Source organism: Pseudopodoces humilis, chromosome 28, assembly GCF_049639895.1.
Source record: "Pseudopodoces humilis isolate 2021_Gansu_Grassland_sample_001 chromosome 28, ASM4963989v1, whole genome shotgun sequence".
In the NCBI taxonomy this organism is placed as follows: domain Eukaryota; kingdom Metazoa; phylum Chordata; class Aves; order Passeriformes; family Paridae; genus Pseudopodoces; species Pseudopodoces humilis.
In genome coordinates this window covers 466,639-486,300 of record NC_142227.1, presented here as the reverse complement: position 1 = coordinate 486,300, position 19,662 = coordinate 466,639, and the positions used below count along the sequence as shown (strand labels likewise).

Sequence of the window (19,662 nt, the reverse complement as noted above, 5' to 3'; positions counted from 1 at the left end):
CTCAGCCCCTTCCAGGCTGTCCCTGGGCTGGAGCTCAGGGACTGCTTTGGGCATCCCCCATTGCTGTGTAGGTGACACCAGTGTGGCTCCTGGGCCGAGGCTCCACATCCTGCTCCCTCTGGGCTCCCCCAGAGCAGGGATCTGAACCCTGTGCCCGTGAGGGACACACGGACAGGGATCTGTGCCCGTGAGGGACACACGGACAGGGATCTGAACCCTGTGCCCGTGAGGGACACACGGACAGGGATCTGAACCCTGTGCCCGTGAGGGACACACGGACAGGGATCTGAACCCTGTGCCCGTGAGGGACACACGGACAGGGATCTGAACCCTGTGCCCGTGAGGGACACACGGACAGGGATCTGTGCCCGTGAGGGACACACGGACAGGGATCTGTGCCCATGAGGGACACATGGATGGGGCAGGACATTCCTGGTGGATCAGGAGACACCGGCTGAGCTCCCCCAAAGCTGCCCAGATCAGTTCTTTGCTGGCCTTGTACAGGTTCCCGTTTTTAGCAGGAGCAGAGGGAGAGCGACTGTTCCTGCCCTGGGCAGGATGGATTTGGGAGCCCCTGCCCAGAGCACAGCTCGGCCCTGCCCCTCCCACACACACAGGGCTGCAGCACGTTCAGACAATCTTCCTTTAATACAAAGTCAATATATCTACATACACCGTGGTATGAAAACCACTTACTGTTTCAGTTTGAAATAACAGTGTGAAAGCAACAGCACTTTGCTCTCATACAAAGAAAAAAACCTCCCCCCTCCCCCCAACTTGTCCAGTAAGATTTTGCTGCAACATACTTAGAAATTTGGGCAACTTTCACACAAATAAGTAAAATCTCGAAGAAGCCTTTCAGTCAGTTATTTTTTTTTTTTTTTTCTTTTTCTTTTTTTCAGTTAAAGACAGGAAATGGGTTGTGTGGGGGGTTCTGGGCAGCACTCGATGGCCACGATTACCCCTTCTAGAAAAATAAAAAAAAGGAGAGGGCAGAGGTGAGCAGAGTTTGGGGCAGGGTGGCTTTTCTCAGATATCCTGTGCTCTGTGCAGGAAAACTCCCAGGCACTGGAGCCACAACCAGCACAGAGACAGGCAGGGCTGGTACCTGCAACACACCTGGGATGTTCAAACACCTGATGGGTCTCAAGGCTCCAAAATCACATCTCTGTCCCCAGTCAGCAAAAGCCACTGGTGCTGCTGAATGTCCCAGTTCAGCCCTGGCCCTGTTTGGCCACAGCTGAAGGGGAGGGAATTGGCACTGCCACCACCCCTCCACCTGCTGCTCCCCACCCTTCCAGGGACGTGGGATATGTCTGTGATTTAAAACAAGAGAACCCAAAAAAATTAATAATAATAATAAAAAAAAATCCATAAAGGACATTTTGTTCTTACATGAGCAAGTTAAACCTTTTAAATGGTAGAAAAGCAATATGTAGAAGTAGCAATTTGCACTGCATTTTTATATATCACAGCCATTACACGTAACATTTCTACAGTGAAAAAATAGACTGTCTTTGAACATAATATGAACAAATAAGCAAATTTTTCTTTTAAATTCATTGACTGATATTCTTTGTCTTTAAAAAAAAAAAAAGGAAAAAATACACTATTTAAAAAAAAGGTAATGTCACTTGTTACAGTTACATCGATACTTTAAAGAAAGCCACTCACAGTATTTGCCATTGGATGCACCTTCCTGGATCTTTCCCAGTTCTTTTACAGCTGGGGCATGTTGGGGACTGTGGGATGTGGGAGGTGTGCAGGGGGTGCCGTGGTGCTGGGCCAGTCCTGGGAGCAGCTCCCGAGAGCTGCCGAGTTCAGAGGCGAGGGGCTGGCACCAGGAACCAGCTGGATTCTGGAAATCAATTTCTGCAGATGTTTCTGGGGCTCCTGGCAGGGAGATGCTGCTGGCAGGAACAGGGGGACACAGCTCAGGGCAGCAGTGGGGTGTGGATGTGCAAAGAGCCTGGGGAAGGGGCTCCCTTTCTTCCCAGGGCATCCCACCCTGCTCCAAGGAAAGCCAGATGTGCTGGGAGGGGGCCCAGACCCAGCAGGCAGAGACCCCAGCCCAGGCACGGGGAGGGGCCACCCCCCACAGCCAGCTCTGGGGGTTGTAACTCTTGCTCTTTCTCTATCCTTTTAAATACCCTAAAAAATAAATTTTGGAATTAGAAGAAATGAGGAATGTTCCAAGTATTCAAAATGTGAGCTATAAAACCTCCGGCGTGGCAGGGGCATCCCGTGAATGCTGTTTGCAAGGTGCCTGCAAGCCCAGAATCATCCCAATGCTGATACTGAGGTTATTAAGACTCCAGCTAGAAGAACTCCTGACCCTAAGTTTGCCTAAGTGTTGAGATTTAGTTCCTTTTCTTTCACAGAACACCTTCAATTCTGCAAGTGACTTCCTTTAAAGACTGCCAACTATATTAGTAAATAAACGGAACTCTAATGATGTAACCAAAGTCGGTTTTTCCTTCCCTTCTCCAGCAGAAACGGTTCCCAAGGTGTGTTGTAGCTTTTGGATCAGTTTCCCCGTGTCCATCTGTCCTCCCCAGCGAACACCTCCTGAGGTTCCAGAGCAGTTCTGAGCAGCCCTCCTGAGCTGCCCCCGCCAGGGCCGGGTTACAGCACGGACGTCCCCAGGGGTGTTCCTTCCAATCCTCCCCCCTGCTCCCGATGCACTGTCCAGATGAAAAGGTTCTTCTTCTGAGTCAGTTTTGTAAGTTCAAGCGCTCCTCCTGGGTCAGAAGAGGCCTTCCAGGACTGAAGTGGTTGGTAGAGTCTGCACAACGATGGCTTTTTATGTTGCATAGTGATCAAAACTTCCCAGATACTCCAGAGCTGCCTGGTAACAGAACTGGTATTCATCCTGCCAACAGCAAAGAGAAGCAGCCTCAGAAGTGGGAATGGCTCCTCAGGATCCCTGTGCTGCTTTCCAGGCAGCACAAAGCTGAGCAGGAACCTCTGTGATTCTCAAAGAGCTGAGAACTCCTGGGAGAGGGAAGTTCCAACTCTTCCCTTTACGTCTGTGCCTGTCAGGTGCTGAACATCCCCCACTCTCTGTCAGCCCCACAGCCAAATTCTTCTTCTTGGGTAACAATCGGGGCTCCAGACTGGGATGGAATCTTTAAGGGACTTTCTAACAACAGGAATTTTATTTATTTTTTTAAATTTTAGTTTGTATTTCTTAGGTGAAGTCAGCAGTGAAGCCTGGGTTTGCTGAGTGACCTCAGGTGAGGGTTTGGTAATGGTTGGAAAGGCCAGGCTGGACAGGGCTTGGAGCAACCTGGGCCAGTGAAGGGAGTGAAATGAGAGGGGCTTGAGGTCCCTCCCAGACCAACCTAACCCATTTTATGATTCCTGGGACAGGACAGGGACCCCCTCACCTCTGTTTGCACCATTGCAGGTCGTTGTGTTCGCAGCATCTTCACTGTCTGGAAAATATCTACAACCCCCTCGTAGCGCATCCGCTCCAGGACGATGCTCAGGGTGATGAACACTCCTGTCCTGCCCACGCCAGCGCTGCAGGAGGGGGAGGAAATAAACAGGGAATTGTGTGCTACAATGCCCAAATGTTCCTGTAAATGCTGGGAGGGGAGGGGCTGAGCTGTGCCCTGGGAACATGTTGGAAGTGGAGAGCCTGGGTCAGTCCTCCAGGAGAGATACCCAGAAATAACCCAAGTGCCAGAGTGTGACCCAAAAAATGTTTGAGAAAGGGAAATTTCAAAAGTTAAAAGCTTTGGGTTGTGGTAAACAGCATTCAGTGGCCTAATATGTACTACTGGGTTTCTGAAATGGATCATCCTGTCCTGCCTGTGGGTAAGGACATACAATTCTTGCTAGCAGAAAACACAGCCCAGCTGTGCTGGAGGTGTAAATTGGGTTGGGACTGGTAAAAAATACTTCTAATTCTGCAGGTCAAATATGATAGACATTGTATAGACATGGTATATATAACACTGTGGTTCCCATCTCCTTCAGAGGTATTTCATACCTCTCCTCTAAATACAAAGGGTCAAAAGCCTTGGGCAGTGCCAGGGAGATGAGTTTGGCTGGCAGAGGCAAGTGTTTGCCACTGACACCCCCACAAAACCTCCCTGCAAGGATGGGGTGGGAAAGGGGGGATATCTGGATTTTAATTCCTTCTTCTCTCCCGCATCCCATCTGGGTGAGGTGTGTCCTTGTGCCTACCTGCAGTGGACAGAGATGGGGCCATCCTGGCCAAACTGCTCCTTGGTCTTGTGTACCTGCCCAATGAAGTCGATAAAACCTTCTCCTGATTTTGGCACGCCTTGTTCTGGCCAGTCAGTGAACTGGAACTGACGAACAGTTCGTGACTGACCATCCTGGGGGACAAAACAGGAACAGTTAAACATCTGCATTTGTGACGACAAACAGAAAAGACAAAAAACTCCCCTATTTTTGTTGCTGGTTTCTTAAAGGGCATGAAAAGTTGAGGCAACTCAGTGTTGTAGCCAAGTACACCCGTGTTTATTATCCAGCCCCACCATGATGAAGCTGCTTGTGCTGCAGCTTGACGTTCCTGCAGTCAGGCTGTCAGCACAGATCCATATCCTGGCAGGTGCTGAAAGCTCTGACCATTGCAGACAGCACAGATGGAGTCTTCAGCAAAGGAACGTTCAAGGTGAGGTGTTGGCCTCTCTAATCAATCTTCGCAAAGAATTGCCACAGTGTCAGAATTACAGCTGACAGGAAGATAAATCTTGTTCTATGAGGACTGATGAGGCATCCTCCTCCTCAACCTTGCAAATTGAATTATCAGGTTCTGGAATACTTTGGCAACCTCAAAAGCTGTGCTGTGAGAGGGAGGGTTATGTTTGTTACAGAGATTTCAGGAGGTATTGAAATGTTCCTTTGGATGAGAAATCTGACATTGAATTGAAGATTATTGGAGTGAATTTGTCCCTTTGAACATGACTGACAGTGGCTCCTCTCCCAGCCACAGAAGTGCTATTTTCTGTAGGGTGCAGAGAAACCTTTGCAAGATTTTTATCAGCTTTTGAGGGGAAATACTTTCTGCTTTCACCTCGAATAATCTGCAGCTAAACCCCAAAGCCAGGCACATCTCTAACAAAGCAACTCAAGGCAGTGAGAGAGGTTTGAAACTACTTTCAATTTTTAAGAACAAATATTCCAGTACAGTCTGTGTATGTGTGCTCTGTTCCTCATCACAACTGAGCTCTCGGGCACATGGACTCCAAACCTCCCTGGGCAGCCCCTTTCCCTTCCCACTTTCTATGAAGAAACTCCTGCTGATGTCCAACCTGAGCCTCCCCCAGCACAGCCTGAATCTGTTTCGTCTTGTCCTGGGAGCAGAGCCCGACCCCCACCTTGTTCTGACCCTCGTGGGTCCCTTCCAACCAGGATATTCTATGAGCTCTCCTCCACTGATAATCCCAGAGAAAGTGTGGGCAGCTGAGCCCACCAAAGCCTGTGTCTTCTGCCAGCCCCTTTCCTCCCAGTTTGGCCTGCCCCATCCCAGCCCACACCAGCACCTACCCTGGCATCCGTGACCTTGAACTCCCTCAGGATGTACTGGGGCATGTTGTACTCAGCCATGGGGTCCACGACGAAGTACTGGTACCGTGCCGAGCGCTCCGCGGGCCAGTACTGGTGGCACTTTTCCTGCCCAGGGCAAACAGGTCCCTGTTAGTCCCTGTCCTGCAGGATTTCCCCTCCCAGCCCCTCCTCGGCCCCCACTCACCCGCCCCATCTCGCGCAGCTTTGTCAGCATCACCACGATGGTGGAGTCGTTTTCCCAGAGCATCCTCCAGAAATCCTCGGTGGTCTCTGCCAGCGGCCCCTGCGTGGCTATGTAGGCCCTCTGGTGCCTGGGGAGCCCAAGGCAAGGAGGGGTCAGGGGGGAGCACTGCACGGGCAGCAGCTTTGGGAAATGCACGGAAAGGCTGGAGGCTGGGAGAGCAAATGGAAATGCTGGGGAAGGACTAGGATTGCACAAGGTCTAAAAGGGTTGGGATGTCTTTGGTGCCAGTGGTCAAAGAAGAAAAGAGCCAACAGTGAGGCTCTCCTTAAATATCACAAGGGGTAAATCCAACCTCCAGGCACGGAGCTGCCCTAATCCCAGCTGGTCCTGGACAGGAGGAAAACCTGCACATGGAGTTGCTTTGTTCCCTCCAAACCCACCCATGGAGGGCTGCAGCTCCCAGGGCAGGAACTTCCTGGGGGAAGCTTTGGGGATTGCAATGCCCCCAAATCACAAAGGTAATAAAAAGGCCAATCCATATTTAGAAACCTCCCAACAGCAAAATCCACCCCTGGCTGACCCTCTGTGGTCAGGATCTGCAGCTGAGGAAGGGCTGCGCTGCTTTAGGGGATCAGTAATTTAAGACCATGGGAGAAAGTCTTCTGAGCAGGCTGGATTTGGGTGTGGGATTTTCCCCTGGCACGTGTGCAGGGTGGCCTGGCCGTACCTGTAGCCGTCGATGAAGCTGGCGTTGATGTAGTCGGAGCCCTCGACGCCGCGGATGGGCTTCAGGCACACGCGGGTGGTCTCGTAGGGCATGATGTTCACCAGGCGGTTCTTGAACTTGTTGCAGGGCAGGTTGGCGCTGATGAAGCGCGAGGTGTGGGCCTTGGAGTTGGCGAGGCGCTGTGGGGAGGGGACACCCATTCCCTCAGCTGGAGGGTTCTCCTGACCCCGTGCCAGCCCCTTAACCTGCCCCCCTGTTCCGCCCCTCCGTGTGCCCCCCTGGTGCTTGTTTTTGTGGCTGGGGCACAGAGACTGAGGCCCTTCGCTAAGCAAAACTTCCAGAAAATACTACTACTACTAAAAAAGTTAAAAACCCCTCCAGTTTAAGAGGGAGCAAATTCAGTCTGGATCTGGAATGACCAGGGAAGCTGCCTGTGGTGCTGGGCAGGTCTCCCCTGGGAGCTGCATAACTCAGCAATGTAATTACCTCCCACATGGAAGGAGCAAGGTGCCACCAGCCTGACGAAGGCTCTGTGTGACCACCAAGCCCTGCCAGACCCATCCCATCCCATCCCATCCCATCCCATCCCATCCCATCCCATCCCATCCCATCCCATCCCATCCCATCCCATCCCATCCCATCCCATCCCATCCCATCCCATCCCATCCCATCCCATCCCATCCCATCCCATCCCATCCCATCCCATCCCATCCCATCCCCACCTTGAACTCCAGCTCCATGCCCGTGACGTGCTCCCTGGCCTCGATCTGTGCCAGTTTCTGGATGTAGCTGTAGAGGTTCCGGGCCGGGACCTCGGTGTTGCCGCAGGCCACGGCCTCGAGCAAGGCATCGTGGATGAAGCTGTACTGGTCCTCTGTCTGCACCATGTAGTTGCGCTGGGACCTCATGAGGGTGACGTGCCCGTAAATGTCCACGGTCTTCTCGTGCTTGATCCTCTCCAGCATGGCGTCAATCACGATGAAGCAGCCGGTGCGTCCCACACCCGCGCTGGGGACAAGGGGCAGGTGATGGATTGTTCTTCCAATGGGCAGGTGCCTCTTGCTCCTCCACATGCTCTGTCCCCCCTCCAGTGCCCTGTCCTGTCCCCTCCAGTGCCCTGTCCTGTCCCCTCCAGTGCCCTGTCCTGTCCCACTCCAGTGCCCTGTCCTGTCCCCTCCACTGTGACCCCCGGGCCAGGCACAGCTGTGGCAGCCCGAGGCTCCAGCAAGGGGCTGGTAGGATCTGAAGGCTGGCACAGCCTGTTTGATCTCTCAGCCCTCACCAGTGATGTTGTAACAGAACCATGTGGCTCCTCTCTCCCTGGATGTTTTTGTGCATGGAGGTAACAGCAGACCTGTGTGTAATGGCATTTGTGCCTCAGCAGGGCTCTGTGCTCTCTTGTGCCACTGCTAATAAAGGGTTTCCTTTTACCATTCCAGCGCTGTCCCTTTTTTCATCAAGCCCCCTTGATCCCTGTTAATTAGACTGCCTAACACCTGAACCAAGCAGGTAACTGGAGCTTTGGCAAGAATTTAGCAGCTGATCTGGGAACTGGTTGTGAGCTGACAGCTCTTTATTCATTTTCTGAGGTGCACAATAATTGCCATCTGCAAGGGTAGTGATAAGTTGCCCACTCACAAAGACTGTTTAAATGGCATCCTCCAGCAGAGGCAGGATTAGCTTCCCCAGCAGCCTGTGCAATTCAGATCTTCCCCCAGTGCCCAGGAACCCGCAGGCTCCTCCACACCCTCCTGAGGAGCACGGGGATTTATCTGCATTGAGCCTTCAAGGATTCCTCACTGGCTTGTAAATTAAATTAGGGAATGTTACCTGCCTTCAGCCTGGCACTGTCAGAAAGGCTGCAGCGCTCAGAAACCCCCTGTCAATCTCTGTCAGCTCTGCCTTGGGCAGCTGAGGCAGCTCTGCCTCCCAAACACCTCCAACACCCTCCAAGGTCACACCTGATCCTCCTCCTTCCTCACTGTGACCAGAGACAGCCCCACCACACAGAACCAGACACTGCTACAGCACCAGGCACTTCCCACTGCTTAACAAGATCATCAAATCCAGAATGGTTTGGTTTCAAAGGGACCCTAAAGCTCATCCAGGCCCACTCCCTGCCATGGGCAGGGACACTTCCCACGAGAGCAGAACCGAGCCCTGTCCAGCCTGGCCTGGAACACTCGATCCAAGTGATTTGGCACAAATGACACCCCTCATCATCTCAGGAAATGCCATGGTCAATGGACTCCCCAGGTTTCCTTCTCAGATGCTGCCTGGGAATCCACCTCTGGCTAAGAGGGATCCCTGTCCCCCAGTAAATCCACAGCCTCCTGAAAAGCCTCCCTGTGCCAGGGAAGGGAACCTGTACCTGCAGTGCACCACGATGGGCCCGGCGTCAGGGGGGTTGCAGGTTTTCACCCGCCTCAGGAAGGCCAGGAAGGGCGTGGGGTACTCGGGCACGCCGTGGTCAGGCCACGCTGTGAACTGGAACTGCCGCACCTCGCGCTTCTCGCTGGAGCCGTTCTGCAGGACAGGGAGCACAGGGCTCAGGGCACGGCAGCACCCCAAACCTGCCTCTGCTGGGTGTGCAGAGCGGGCCACAGCCCTTCTCCAGGGAAAACAGCAGCAGGAGCCAGCTCACCTTGTGAAGGGAGAAGGTTCGGACACAGAACGTGGCCAGTTCAATGGTGTCCAGCAAGATCACCTGGATCATTCCGTAGGTGTCCGAGCCTCGGCCTGGCCAGTACTGGTCACACTTTATCTGCAAGACAGGGGGGATGGCTCCTGGGACAAACCCTTTGCTGCTGGGGACACTCATTCCCCAAGTGCCCTGTTACAGGTGAAGATGGGCTGGTGGCAAAGGCACCAGGACAGGGACAGACCCATCAGGAAAAGCTGCTACTGACTAAACACAGACTTTGATGCTATGTCAATCCCATAGACAACAGCCTGGAATGATCCTGAAGATTAGAGGGAATGTACTGAGGCTTGTTAAACAAGAGAACTGAATGTGAAGCTTGCCACATGATTAACTCCAAGACAGACATGCAGTGGGATCCAGCAGCTTCTTCTCCTGGAGTTGCCAAGGAGGCTGCAGCTTTCCAGTGTGAATGGTTTGTTTTTCAAAAGCAATGAATCACTGAACTTTCAGGGTGCTGGCAGAGCAGGCAGAAATCCCCCCCTGGCTGCACATCAAAGGGATTTGCTGTTCCCCCAACTCTCCCTCCAATCCCCCTGGATTATGACTAACCAGTCATCCCTCTCATGCATCTTACCCGTGATTTCTCCTCCAGCTTAGTCATCATGACAATGGTGGCTGAGCGCTGCTCCCACACCATCCTCCAGAAGTCCCCAAAGGTCTCTGGCAGGGGCCCCTGCGTGGCAATGTAGGCGTTCTGCTTCCTGTACCCATCGATGTAGTTGGCATTGATGTAATCACTGCCCACAATTCCTGTGTCAAATCAGCAAAAATCAGGGAATTGCACAGGACTTCACACAGCTGGAAGTATGAGGAGATTTTTGCTGTTAGAGAGAAGCCCCCTGCAGAAACACCTTGGTGGGTCAGAATCACACAGGCTCTCAGCAAGGTTTTCCCAGCTCGAGCTCCTGCATTGCAGAGACAGTAACTCCTTGCAAAAGATGTAAAAGAGACCGAATATCAGGCCTTGAAACTGTGCTGTTTTTACTCATGTGCTTAACAGGAGCAAAGTCCTGGCCTGGGGTTCCTCTGCATCAGTGTCCAGTAGGACAAACCCGAGTCCTTGTCCCAGCCCAGGCAGCAAATGCACCTGGTCAATGACTGTGGTCCATAATGTAATCCCAGGCACTGAGCTACAGCTGGACAGAGTAAACAATAAAGCCAGGCTTGATTTAGCCAATGAAGGCTTTGAAATTACAGGCTTTGACTCGCTGTAAATTGCCCGCTGTCATTTTTAAGAGTGTTTTTTTTTCCTGCTCGCATGAGTTACAGGCTATTGAGTTCCAGCTGCTTGCCTGGGTCTCTGCTTGAGGGTTTGGGATGAGCAGGAGGCACTGCCAGAGTGAAGAGGTTGATTGGGACATGGCAGGAGAAAGCTGCTCTGAAGTTAAAACGGGCCCTGGCACACGGTGCTGCCCAGGTCCAGCTCCGGCGCCTGGCACGGAGCAGCCGCACTCCGAGCACCTGGCAAGGCTGGCAGGATCTGCAAAGCCATGATTAACTCGGTGCAGAGCCCTTCACTCCTGTCTCCGGGGCAGCCAGGGGTGGGGAACTGGGCTGCAGCAATCGGGGCTGCTGCTACTGCTGCTGCTGCTGGCAAGGGGCGAGCCCAGAGCAGCCTGCCCGTCCTCCAGGGCACTCAGGAACTTCAGATGCTGGAAAAAGGGTTTTTGATTAAATTTCTGGAGGTTTTCCTACCCTTGCTCCCTCCCAGTCTGAAACTTCAAGAGGGAGAGAAGGTGGCTGCAACGGCAGGAGTGTGTTCAAGGCTGAGCTTGAATTAATCTCCCCTCCAGCCCCCTGGGCTCCACTCTGTCATGTGAAATGGTGGCCATGAGCTCCTGCAAGGTTTTGCTGTGACAGGCCTATCTTCAGAGAAGTCACAGAATTAAAGTCACTACTTCTTCCTGACCAAGCAGCCAGTGACAATCTGCAGCCTTGACAAATTCAGATTTAAAACAAAGAGAAAGCAACAAAACTAATTCCTCCAGCTCCTTTCATCCTCCGGCCTTGAGCATAAAATAGAGCCCAGTAGGAAGGAGCACACCAGCCAAGACATGTCAGAACCTCTCAGATGCTTGAAAATTCAGCCTTGGACCATCATCCTTGCTCTGCTGGTCCCTCACAGAGCTGGGCAGAGCTGCTACCTGCATCCAGCCCCAGATCCAAGACCAGCCCAAGTGTCCTTCACTCCCACACTTGTGCTTTTCTCCCCTCCCCTGAATGACAAAGCAACTTTTTAAAGCCTCTGCTTTCCTTGGCTCATACAATATTAATCCTGGAATTAAACCAAGGCAGAACACAGTCAGCTTCACAAGGAGAAACATTTAAAGCCCTCTAATAGCAGACCAGAGCAATCCAGATTTGTGCAGTTTTTTGGCAAATCAGCGTGCTCTGCTGCTGCCTCAGCTCTCCCCCTTCCCCGTGCCCCTCGGAGCTACCGTGGCACAGGGAGATTATTTTAGCAATTCCCTGGTCTCAAAGGCTTTGGAATTAACCTCTCCATTCACCAGGCAGTTACCAGGACATCCCACATCCTCTCTGCTCTGATGATCAGCACTTGGCAACGCAAGACTGGCCTTGAACGCTTTATCCACCCGGCACAGCCACATCCTGAGCCCATGAAACTCCAATATTATCTCAGCAGCAGCAACCCAAGCAGGTGCCCTGTTCAACTCCATCTCAAGCCTCTCTTATCCTGGCGTGCACTGGAGCAGCTCTGTCAAGAACCACGAGTTGTGAAATTTAATGTAAATTTTCTGACTGCACCATCACTCACATAAGCAGCTCAGGAAACAATTTATGACCTGCCAGGCTCGCACTAACCCCTTCTTATCCCGAGCCTTTTAGGGGCCAGGGCTGCAGCAGGGGCTGCATACTGAGTGATCTTTGTGCCTGTACAACTCAGCAGCCACATCTCTGCTGCTGCTGCCTCTCACATTTGTACAATCAGCCCTGGCCTTGCTCCCACTCGTCCCTGTGCAGCCCCATTCCAGCTCCCTCTAAAGCACCGTGGTCTGGATTCCTCCTGTTTGTCAGAGATGTATCAAACAGGCATCTCCAAGCAAAGGGAAGGCAGTTTCTCGATAAACCAGCCCTTGATATGAGGGACTGCAGCTCCAGCTGAATATGTCAGTCGCCAGAATTTAACAAATGCTTGGTTTACAGAGGTATCTCCTGCTTGCCAAACTCCCAGGGACACGTTAAAAGAAGAACACAGAGAGGAGAGAAGGGCAGGTGTGACGTGTTCCCTGCAGGAACTCCATCCCAGCACTGCCTGGAGAACAGGGGATGCTCCATACCTTCGATGGGCAGCAGGATGACCCGCGAGTGGTCGTAGGCGATCACATTCGCGTAGCGGTTCTTGGGCTTGTTCACTTCCAGGTTGGAGTGCTCCCAGGTGAACTGCTGGCCCGGGTCGATGGACTGCAGGGATTGGGAGAGCAAAATGGGACAGTCAGTGAGGACAGAAGCAGCAAATGCAGTTCTGAGCACTTGTGGCTCTGAAGGTCTCACTGACAGCCCAGCGATCACTGTTTGCATCCCTCAAGAAGCCAGCTTTGCTGTGGGAAAGCCCCAGCCCTGTGGAACAGCTGATGTCCCATCTCCCCTGGCCCCAAGGGGAATATCTGAGGTCATTCCCCCTCTGCACCAAAGGTTTCCCAAAGCAAATGGGGAGGAAGCCCCACAGGAGCCTGGCAGGGACAGGAGCACATCCCCCAGCACAGAACAGGGGTAAGGACCCCGGCCCTAGGACACTCAATCAACAGGGATTTTTCCTAGAAGGGATGAAGGAATAAACAATAAAATGCACTAGAGAGAAAAATCCCCTCTGCCTGTCCTAGTGATTTATGCCAGGTTTGGTGGTCGGGTTTTTTTCCTCTCTAAAGTCCAGCTGTCCCAGATATGGAAATTAGGTTAATTACGTTTACCTCTAAATCCTCAGCCAGAGAATTAAATAAAACAAGGGCTTAATTCCTTCATCATTTTGCAAAGCCCTTGGGGTTTGCCTCAATTGGAGGCTTGGCAGGAACGTGCCGAGCTGTGTTTGCTGCTGCTTGCTCTCCCTCGGACTGCCACCCTTTGGGGACAGGGTCCCAGATCTCAGATCCATCCCTTTGGGGACAGGGTCCCAGATCCCAGATCCATCCCTTTGGGGACAGGGTCCCAGATCTCAGATCTGCCCCTTTGGGGACAGGGTCCCAGATCTCAGATCTGCCCCTTTGGGGACAGGGTCCCAGATCCCAGATCCATCCCTTTGGGGACAGGGTCCCAGATCTCAGATCTGCCCCTTTGGGGACAGGGTCCCAGATCTCAGATCCATCCCTTTGGGGACAGGGTCCCAGATCCCAGATCCCCTCTGACCATCCCCGCTGCCCTCCTGCCTGCTCCCACCCCGGAGCTCCCACAGAACGAGCTGCGGCACTCCGCTGCGGAGAATTCCTAACTAATGGGTATTTATACTATTGTAATGTGTCTGTTTGCTCTCCATCCCTCTAATCACGCCTCGCCTTTACTTCATTAGCGATGTTTGTTCAGCTCTGGCTCTCCCTCCGGAGGAGGCTGGGCTGGCTCTCAGCCAGGGCACTCGGGATGTGCCATCATGCACAGCAGCCTCTGGAATCTGGCTGGAGCACAGAACGAGCTCCGCTGCCCCCGACACCCAGCGAGCGAGGAGAGACCCCGGCAGAGCCAAATGTGCCTCCCGCAAGGTGTGACCCTGCTCCGGGTGTGGAGCTGGGAGAAAGCATCCTTTGCTTTGGAAAACATCCCCTCACTCCCTGCCTGCAAACAGACCCAGGCAGTCTAGACTCGTTATTAGGCTGAAAATACCCGGGCATTTGATGTCTTTCAACAACAAAACCAGGAGTGGAGAGAGGCTTTTTACAAGAGCATGGAATGATAGGACAAGGGGCTTTGAACTGAAAGAGGCTTTAGATTGGATATTAGGAAGAAATTCCTGCCTGTGAGGGTGGGCAGGTCCTGGCACAGGTGCCCAGAGCAGCTGGGGCTGTCCCTGGATCCCTGGCACTGACCCAGGCCAGGCTGGATGGGGCTGGAGCAGCCTGGGACAGTGGCAGTGTCCTTGCCATGGCTGGGGTGGGACTGGATGGGCTTTAAGGTGCTTCCAACCCAAACCAGTCTGGGATCGGGTAACCAAACACCGCCAGGATAGGGAAAATGTGCACAAACCCCTCAGAGATGACAAGGAAACACAAATAATCCTGTTTTCCTGTCTTTAGCTCCTGGCTGCTGATGGCATCAGCTCTGGAGGGCTCCCTGCTCACCTCACTCAAGCTCAGCTGTATGAACTGGCTGTCACAGTCCTTCCCTTGCTCCCCAAGCTCCCATCCCACCCTGCAGTCACCCTCCAGGACTGCATCCCCTTCTCCGAGGGAGCTCAGCCTCTGCTGACCCAACAGGAGCAGCTCATGGACCAACCTCCTTCTTTTTATGAACCAGAACTGAACCCAGCAAAGCGCCCAGCGAGTACTTAATTTCCAATACATAAATAGCTTTTAAATTTCAGCTAACCAGATCTTTAAAAGAAAGCTGTTTATTTGGATGAAGGCCTGTCTGAATTCCCTAATCCTGGCTCTGCAAACCCATGCACAGCACTCACTCTTGCTCATACCTCATACTCTTGGGATAATTTCAGGTTATCATTAGCTTTGAGATGCTCTGTGTGTTCAGCCAGCTCGGAAATGGAGATGGGTGGGTGGCTGAGCATACCTAAAAGACAAGACAGCAGGAAAAGAATCTTATTTAATAATAACTAAAATTCACAACCGTTGCACATTTTATAAGAAAGAAGGAACAAGAAAAGAAAATAAATTACAATGTAAGATCTGCAATGAAAGTAGGGAGGTTAGAAGAGAAGAATTCAGGGCTCGAAATTGTGTCCTTGGAAGTAAAAAATAAAAATCAAGGAAATAAAGAAAAAAACCAGTAAAATGAGAGTGTTCCCATGATGGCCCAATTTTCAATGTGGAAATCAGAGCAAAACAAAAAGGAAAATCCAAAGAGCAGATGCGTGTTAGCGATTCCAAAGTGACTTGGAATGAGCAAACGCTGCCAGAGGAACCCACGCAGCAAATGGCACAGCACCCGCCGGGATCGGGAACCAGCTCCAACAGAAAGGGAGGCACGGGCAGGATCCAGCCAGCCATGGAGATGTGGGCAGGAGATGGGATATGCAGATGGGGGGAAGCAGGGGAGGCTTTTCAGGAACTGGACCTGATGATCTTTAAGGTCTTTTCCGACCTCGGGGATTCTCTGGGTTGTTTTTTGCACAACACCGGCTCTGGAAGTTCTCGGTCTGCTCATGGACCCTGAGCTCTGAGCTCCACCATTCCCAGAGTTCAGGCAGCACCCAGCTGGCTCCTCTTGCCGCTCAGGCTGTGGGTGATGTTCCTCCCACAGCACAGCACAGCCCTCCCGCCCAGCACGGTGGGTCAGGCTGGAGCGGCCCCGTCCAGGCTCTGTTGTCCCCTTGTGGGGTGGACAGGCAGGGGATCCTCCTCGGGCAGGGGACTGGAACAGTTTTCTGCAGGGCCTGATGTCCCTGAGCTGGTTCAGCTGCTGCCCCTGCAATCCCCCCCAGCACTTTGCACGCTGCTGTAGAGGCAGCCAGAGCTCAGGGAACTCACTGGGGCCATACTGGGAGGCCCCACTGGGTCAGACTGGTCCAGCTGGGGCACACCTCAGCCACCACAGGGGTGAGCAGCCACGGCTGACTCGCTTCTCAGCCTGGCATTTGCACATCCTGCTCTGCAAGGGGCAGCTGGAGCTCTGGGAAGGGCAGGGACCGTTCCCTGCCCACAGTCCCTCAGTGGCTACGCTACAAACCCAGCAGGAAAAGCGCTCCGTGCTTTGCTCATCTGCATCGGATTATGTTTTTCCAAAGGCTTCCCATGCTGTCTGCCAGCCTCTCCAGAGGCCTGCAGAGCAGCATTCCAAGAAGCCCTGGGCAGTGCCCCTGATGAGAAGGACAGGAGTGGAGAGGAGATGGAAGCCAGGGAGAATTTCGAGCCCCGTGGGTGTTGGTGGGTGACAAAGCAGCGGCGTGGCAGCAGCATGGTCAGATACTCTGAAAACTCAGCACAGAGATGGCAAAGCAAGCATGACATCCTCAGTTTTACAGTGATGTGGGAGAGGTGCTGCTTCCCCCAGGCCTGGGCATGGGATGAGTCTGCCATACCTGGACAGGCTTCTCCTAAGCTCACCACACATCTATTTTCAGCACAAGGAAATATGGCTGAAAATAGAAGAAGAGGGGAAATATACCAAAAAACTCACAAAAATAACCCTGGGAGCTGTGCTGGCTCCACTGCAGCCTGCTGGCATCAGGGCAGGAAACCTCTCTTGGCTCATGGAGGAAAAACTCCCATTTGGTCTCTTGCTGTCCTGCCCCATCACACCTGGAGGAGGATTATTTCTCCTGGATGGAGGGGGCTGCCGTCCACCCCAGCACCAGATGCAGACTGGGGTGTTGGGAGCAGCTGCTCCTCTCAGTGTGGGATGGGGAGGCCACACTGGGTCAGACCAAACCAATTTAACACCACCAACACTTGATGAATGTGTAGGTTAAAAGGAGAAAAGAAACAATCTGAAACCCCAGTAATAAAAATCAAGAAAAAACCCAGGTTCTCTCTGGCTCAGAAGTCATGGAGCAACATGTACAACAACCTCTGAGCCAGTGGGCTGCATGGGGAAGGCTCACTGTACCAACCTGGAATGAGGAGTCACCTTCCCCTTGAAGGAGTTGCACAAGTTTCCTTCATAAAAGCTCCAGGAAAATCCCAGAATGTGCCCAGCAGCTCTGCCCTTTGCTGGGGTCATCCTGCTTCCCCTCCCATCCTCCCTGCACAGAACCTGGCTGGGAGCACATGGGAACTCGCCTTGTTCTGCAGCTGTTAAGGACAGAAACTCCTTGTGGGATCGATTTCTAAGGCTCTTTGGAATAAAAGAACCTCTGCAGCAATAAACACTTCCCTGGTCAGAATGCCAAGTGCATGGGGTTTCCAGTAGGATCCAGGAGTTGCCATGAAACGAGGCAGGAGCGGCTCTGCCTCGGCTCAGCTGCTCTTCTGTCCTTTCATTCAGGAACTCATTCTGGGGTATGAAGGGCTGAGTTCAGCCAGGAAAACACCCACAACCCCTCTGTTACAATGAGGGGTTGAGGGGACAATTGTGTCATACTCCATACCAAAGAGACCAATATTTGGATTAAACTACCCAGGGAAATATCCCAGCCCTCACATCTCCGAGCACAAGCAGCATCTGTGACTCTTCACATTTGTCAGCTGAAACCTCACATCCTTCCCTGCCCAGTATTAAAAAAAAACCCAAGCCCAAACCACCCAGCAAGGCTGGGATCTTGGCTCCTAATGGGATGAAATCTTTTCGAGCCAGTCTCATCTAACATTTCAATCACTTGAATCTCTCTAATCTTATCACAAAAGACTTGATTCTCCATGCACCAGCCAAGTTGCCAGAAATGTCACCCTAACATCTGCTCCGTGGGCCAGAGCCCGTTTATCCTGCGAAATCACCGTGGTGGAGGCACTCCTGTGGAGCCTGGGCTGGCCTCTGGTGTGCTCCTGAAGCACTCGGTGCCAAGAGCAGGCACCTGCCACAGCTGGGAAATGGCCCTTGCCCCGCTGAACAAAAGGTGCCCGTGGGGCTCTGAGAGAGGGGAACCAGCAGCTGCAGCTCCAGTCCCTGTCCCTGCACCACAAACACAAAGCACAACCCCCCAGTGACAGCAGAGCACGAGGACAGGGACACCGAGGACACGGAGCCAAGCGCCAGCGATGGAACATCTTCCACGGCGGGGAGAGGCAGCCCTGCATCCCCCTGGGGCAGCGAGGGGGAACCGGGGTCCCTCCTGCCCTGCTCCTGGCTGAGAGGGAAACTGTAAAACTGGAAGCGCAGTTCAGACAAACAGATGGCACAGAAAAGGGATGAGATGGGCAAACACCGCAGGAACACGCAGAAATCGGAAGAAAATCAAAAAATAGGAACGTAACAAGAATTGGAAAGGAAAGTGACAGAAGAGGAAAATAATAATGGGGGGAAAAATGAAACCAACAGGAACAAAAACACACAGGAACTAACTTTCCAAGTCAAACTCAGGGTCACTGAGAGGGCTGCTCAGACCAGAATCTGCAGAAAACAGTAAAAAAAAAATAAATAAAAGATACACTTTTGTAAAAATTTCATGCTAATAAAAAAAAACCAAAAAACCAAACCAAAAACCAACATAAATCTAAAGAGGAAAAGAAAGGTATTTGTTGTGCTGATTAGGACAGGATATCTAAGGTGTGCTACGCTTTCCCCTCTCTGAGCTGTACATTCCCATTCCCATGTCCCTCCTCTGTTTCACTGCTGGGGACACCATGGAGATTCCACCTGGGGTCACCTGTCTGGAGAAGAGCCCACAGGCCCCTTCTTAACCACAATATATTGAATTTAAATGCCTTTAACTCAGAGAGCACCTGTGAACTCTTCACCTGCAAACTGCTCCACAACCTCTCCAGCACTGCCAACACACTCCAAGCTCATCTTTCCATCCATTTCCATTTTCACCCAATGTTTCCAACGTTCTGTGGGAGGCAGGTGATCAACTCCCCCAAATCCTCTAAAACCTTTTAGTGCTTCACAGATTATAGAGCAGACTAACACCAGGTAGGTCAACTCTGGCCAGATAAACTTGGAGAAGGCAGCATCTCCTAAAGCCAGAGCAGACACAGGCAGTGTCTTTTGGGATCTGCAGAGCCTTAATGCAGGTTCTGATGTCTCAGCTACCCTTCACACCTCAGAGCCAGAATTCAGAGGCGCAGCGTGACCAAAGCAGCGACCCCATCACCTGATGGGGCAGGCTCAGCTGACTCTGCTGTCCTGTGGGACACACAAACTCCCACTCAGGGAAACACAGGAACCAGCACTTCCAGCTGCTTCTTGCACCAAGACCAAGCTGGAAGGCCACCACCTTTTATTCTCATCTCAGCACAGAGTTTTCATCTGAGGGACTGCAGCTCCTTCTCTTGGGTCTCCCACCTCCCTCCACCTGGAGCACAAACGCTCCCAAAGGAAGCACCCAGAAAGGGCAAACTGCTGCTGAGCTGGGAGCACTCCAAAGATCTCAAACACCCTCAGACCCTCCTGCAAGAGCAGCACTAAGAGTTGACTTAGGGACCTACCTGTGCTCGACTGCTGTCCCTGCTGCCAGCCCTCAGCTGAGCATGGTTCCTGGGCCTGGGCTGATCCCAGCAGCTGCTTCCCAACTCATTTTGGTCAGAGCCCTTCAGCTCAGCGTTGCCTTTGCACAACCCCTGCCCCCTGGGTCCCTGCTGCCAGCCCCACCCTGAGGAAACTCCACAACGCTAAGGACAGGACTGGGATGGGAAGGGCAAACAGGAGCTACAGAAACATTACTAACGAGCACAAAACAGCAAAAAAAATACAAACAAACTGAAAACAACAGTCAGCCCCCAAAAAGCA

At 52.5% G+C, this 19,662-nt stretch overlaps 1 protein-coding gene across 1 annotated transcript in view; it reads right to left on the bottom strand.

Moving 5' to 3' along the window:
- Nucleotides 1-629: 629 nt before the first annotated feature.
- The window catches only part of PTPRS (protein tyrosine phosphatase receptor type S), an 89,536-nt gene continuing 70,503 nt past the window's right edge, over nt 630-19,662 (bottom strand). Inside the window, exons 25-37 of the mRNA XM_088067662.1 lie at nt 18,277-18,324; nt 14,792-14,889; nt 12,459-12,582; nt 9,734-9,909; nt 9,100-9,219; nt 8,827-8,981; nt 7,178-7,463; nt 6,456-6,634; nt 5,729-5,855; nt 5,524-5,649; nt 4,195-4,349; nt 3,390-3,525; nt 630-2,872 (exon numbers count right to left, since the gene is read on the bottom strand). Coding sequence (XP_087923788.1) covers nt 2,804-2,872; nt 3,390-3,525; nt 4,195-4,349; nt 5,524-5,649; nt 5,729-5,855; nt 6,456-6,634; nt 7,178-7,463; nt 8,827-8,981; nt 9,100-9,219; nt 9,734-9,909; nt 12,459-12,582; nt 14,792-14,889; nt 18,277-18,324 — 1,799 coding nt within the window. The 3' untranslated portion in view covers nt 630-2,803. The remainder of the gene's footprint in view (nt 2,873-3,389; nt 3,526-4,194; nt 4,350-5,523; nt 5,650-5,728; nt 5,856-6,455; nt 6,635-7,177; nt 7,464-8,826; nt 8,982-9,099; nt 9,220-9,733; nt 9,910-12,458; nt 12,583-14,791; nt 14,890-18,276; nt 18,325-19,662) is intronic.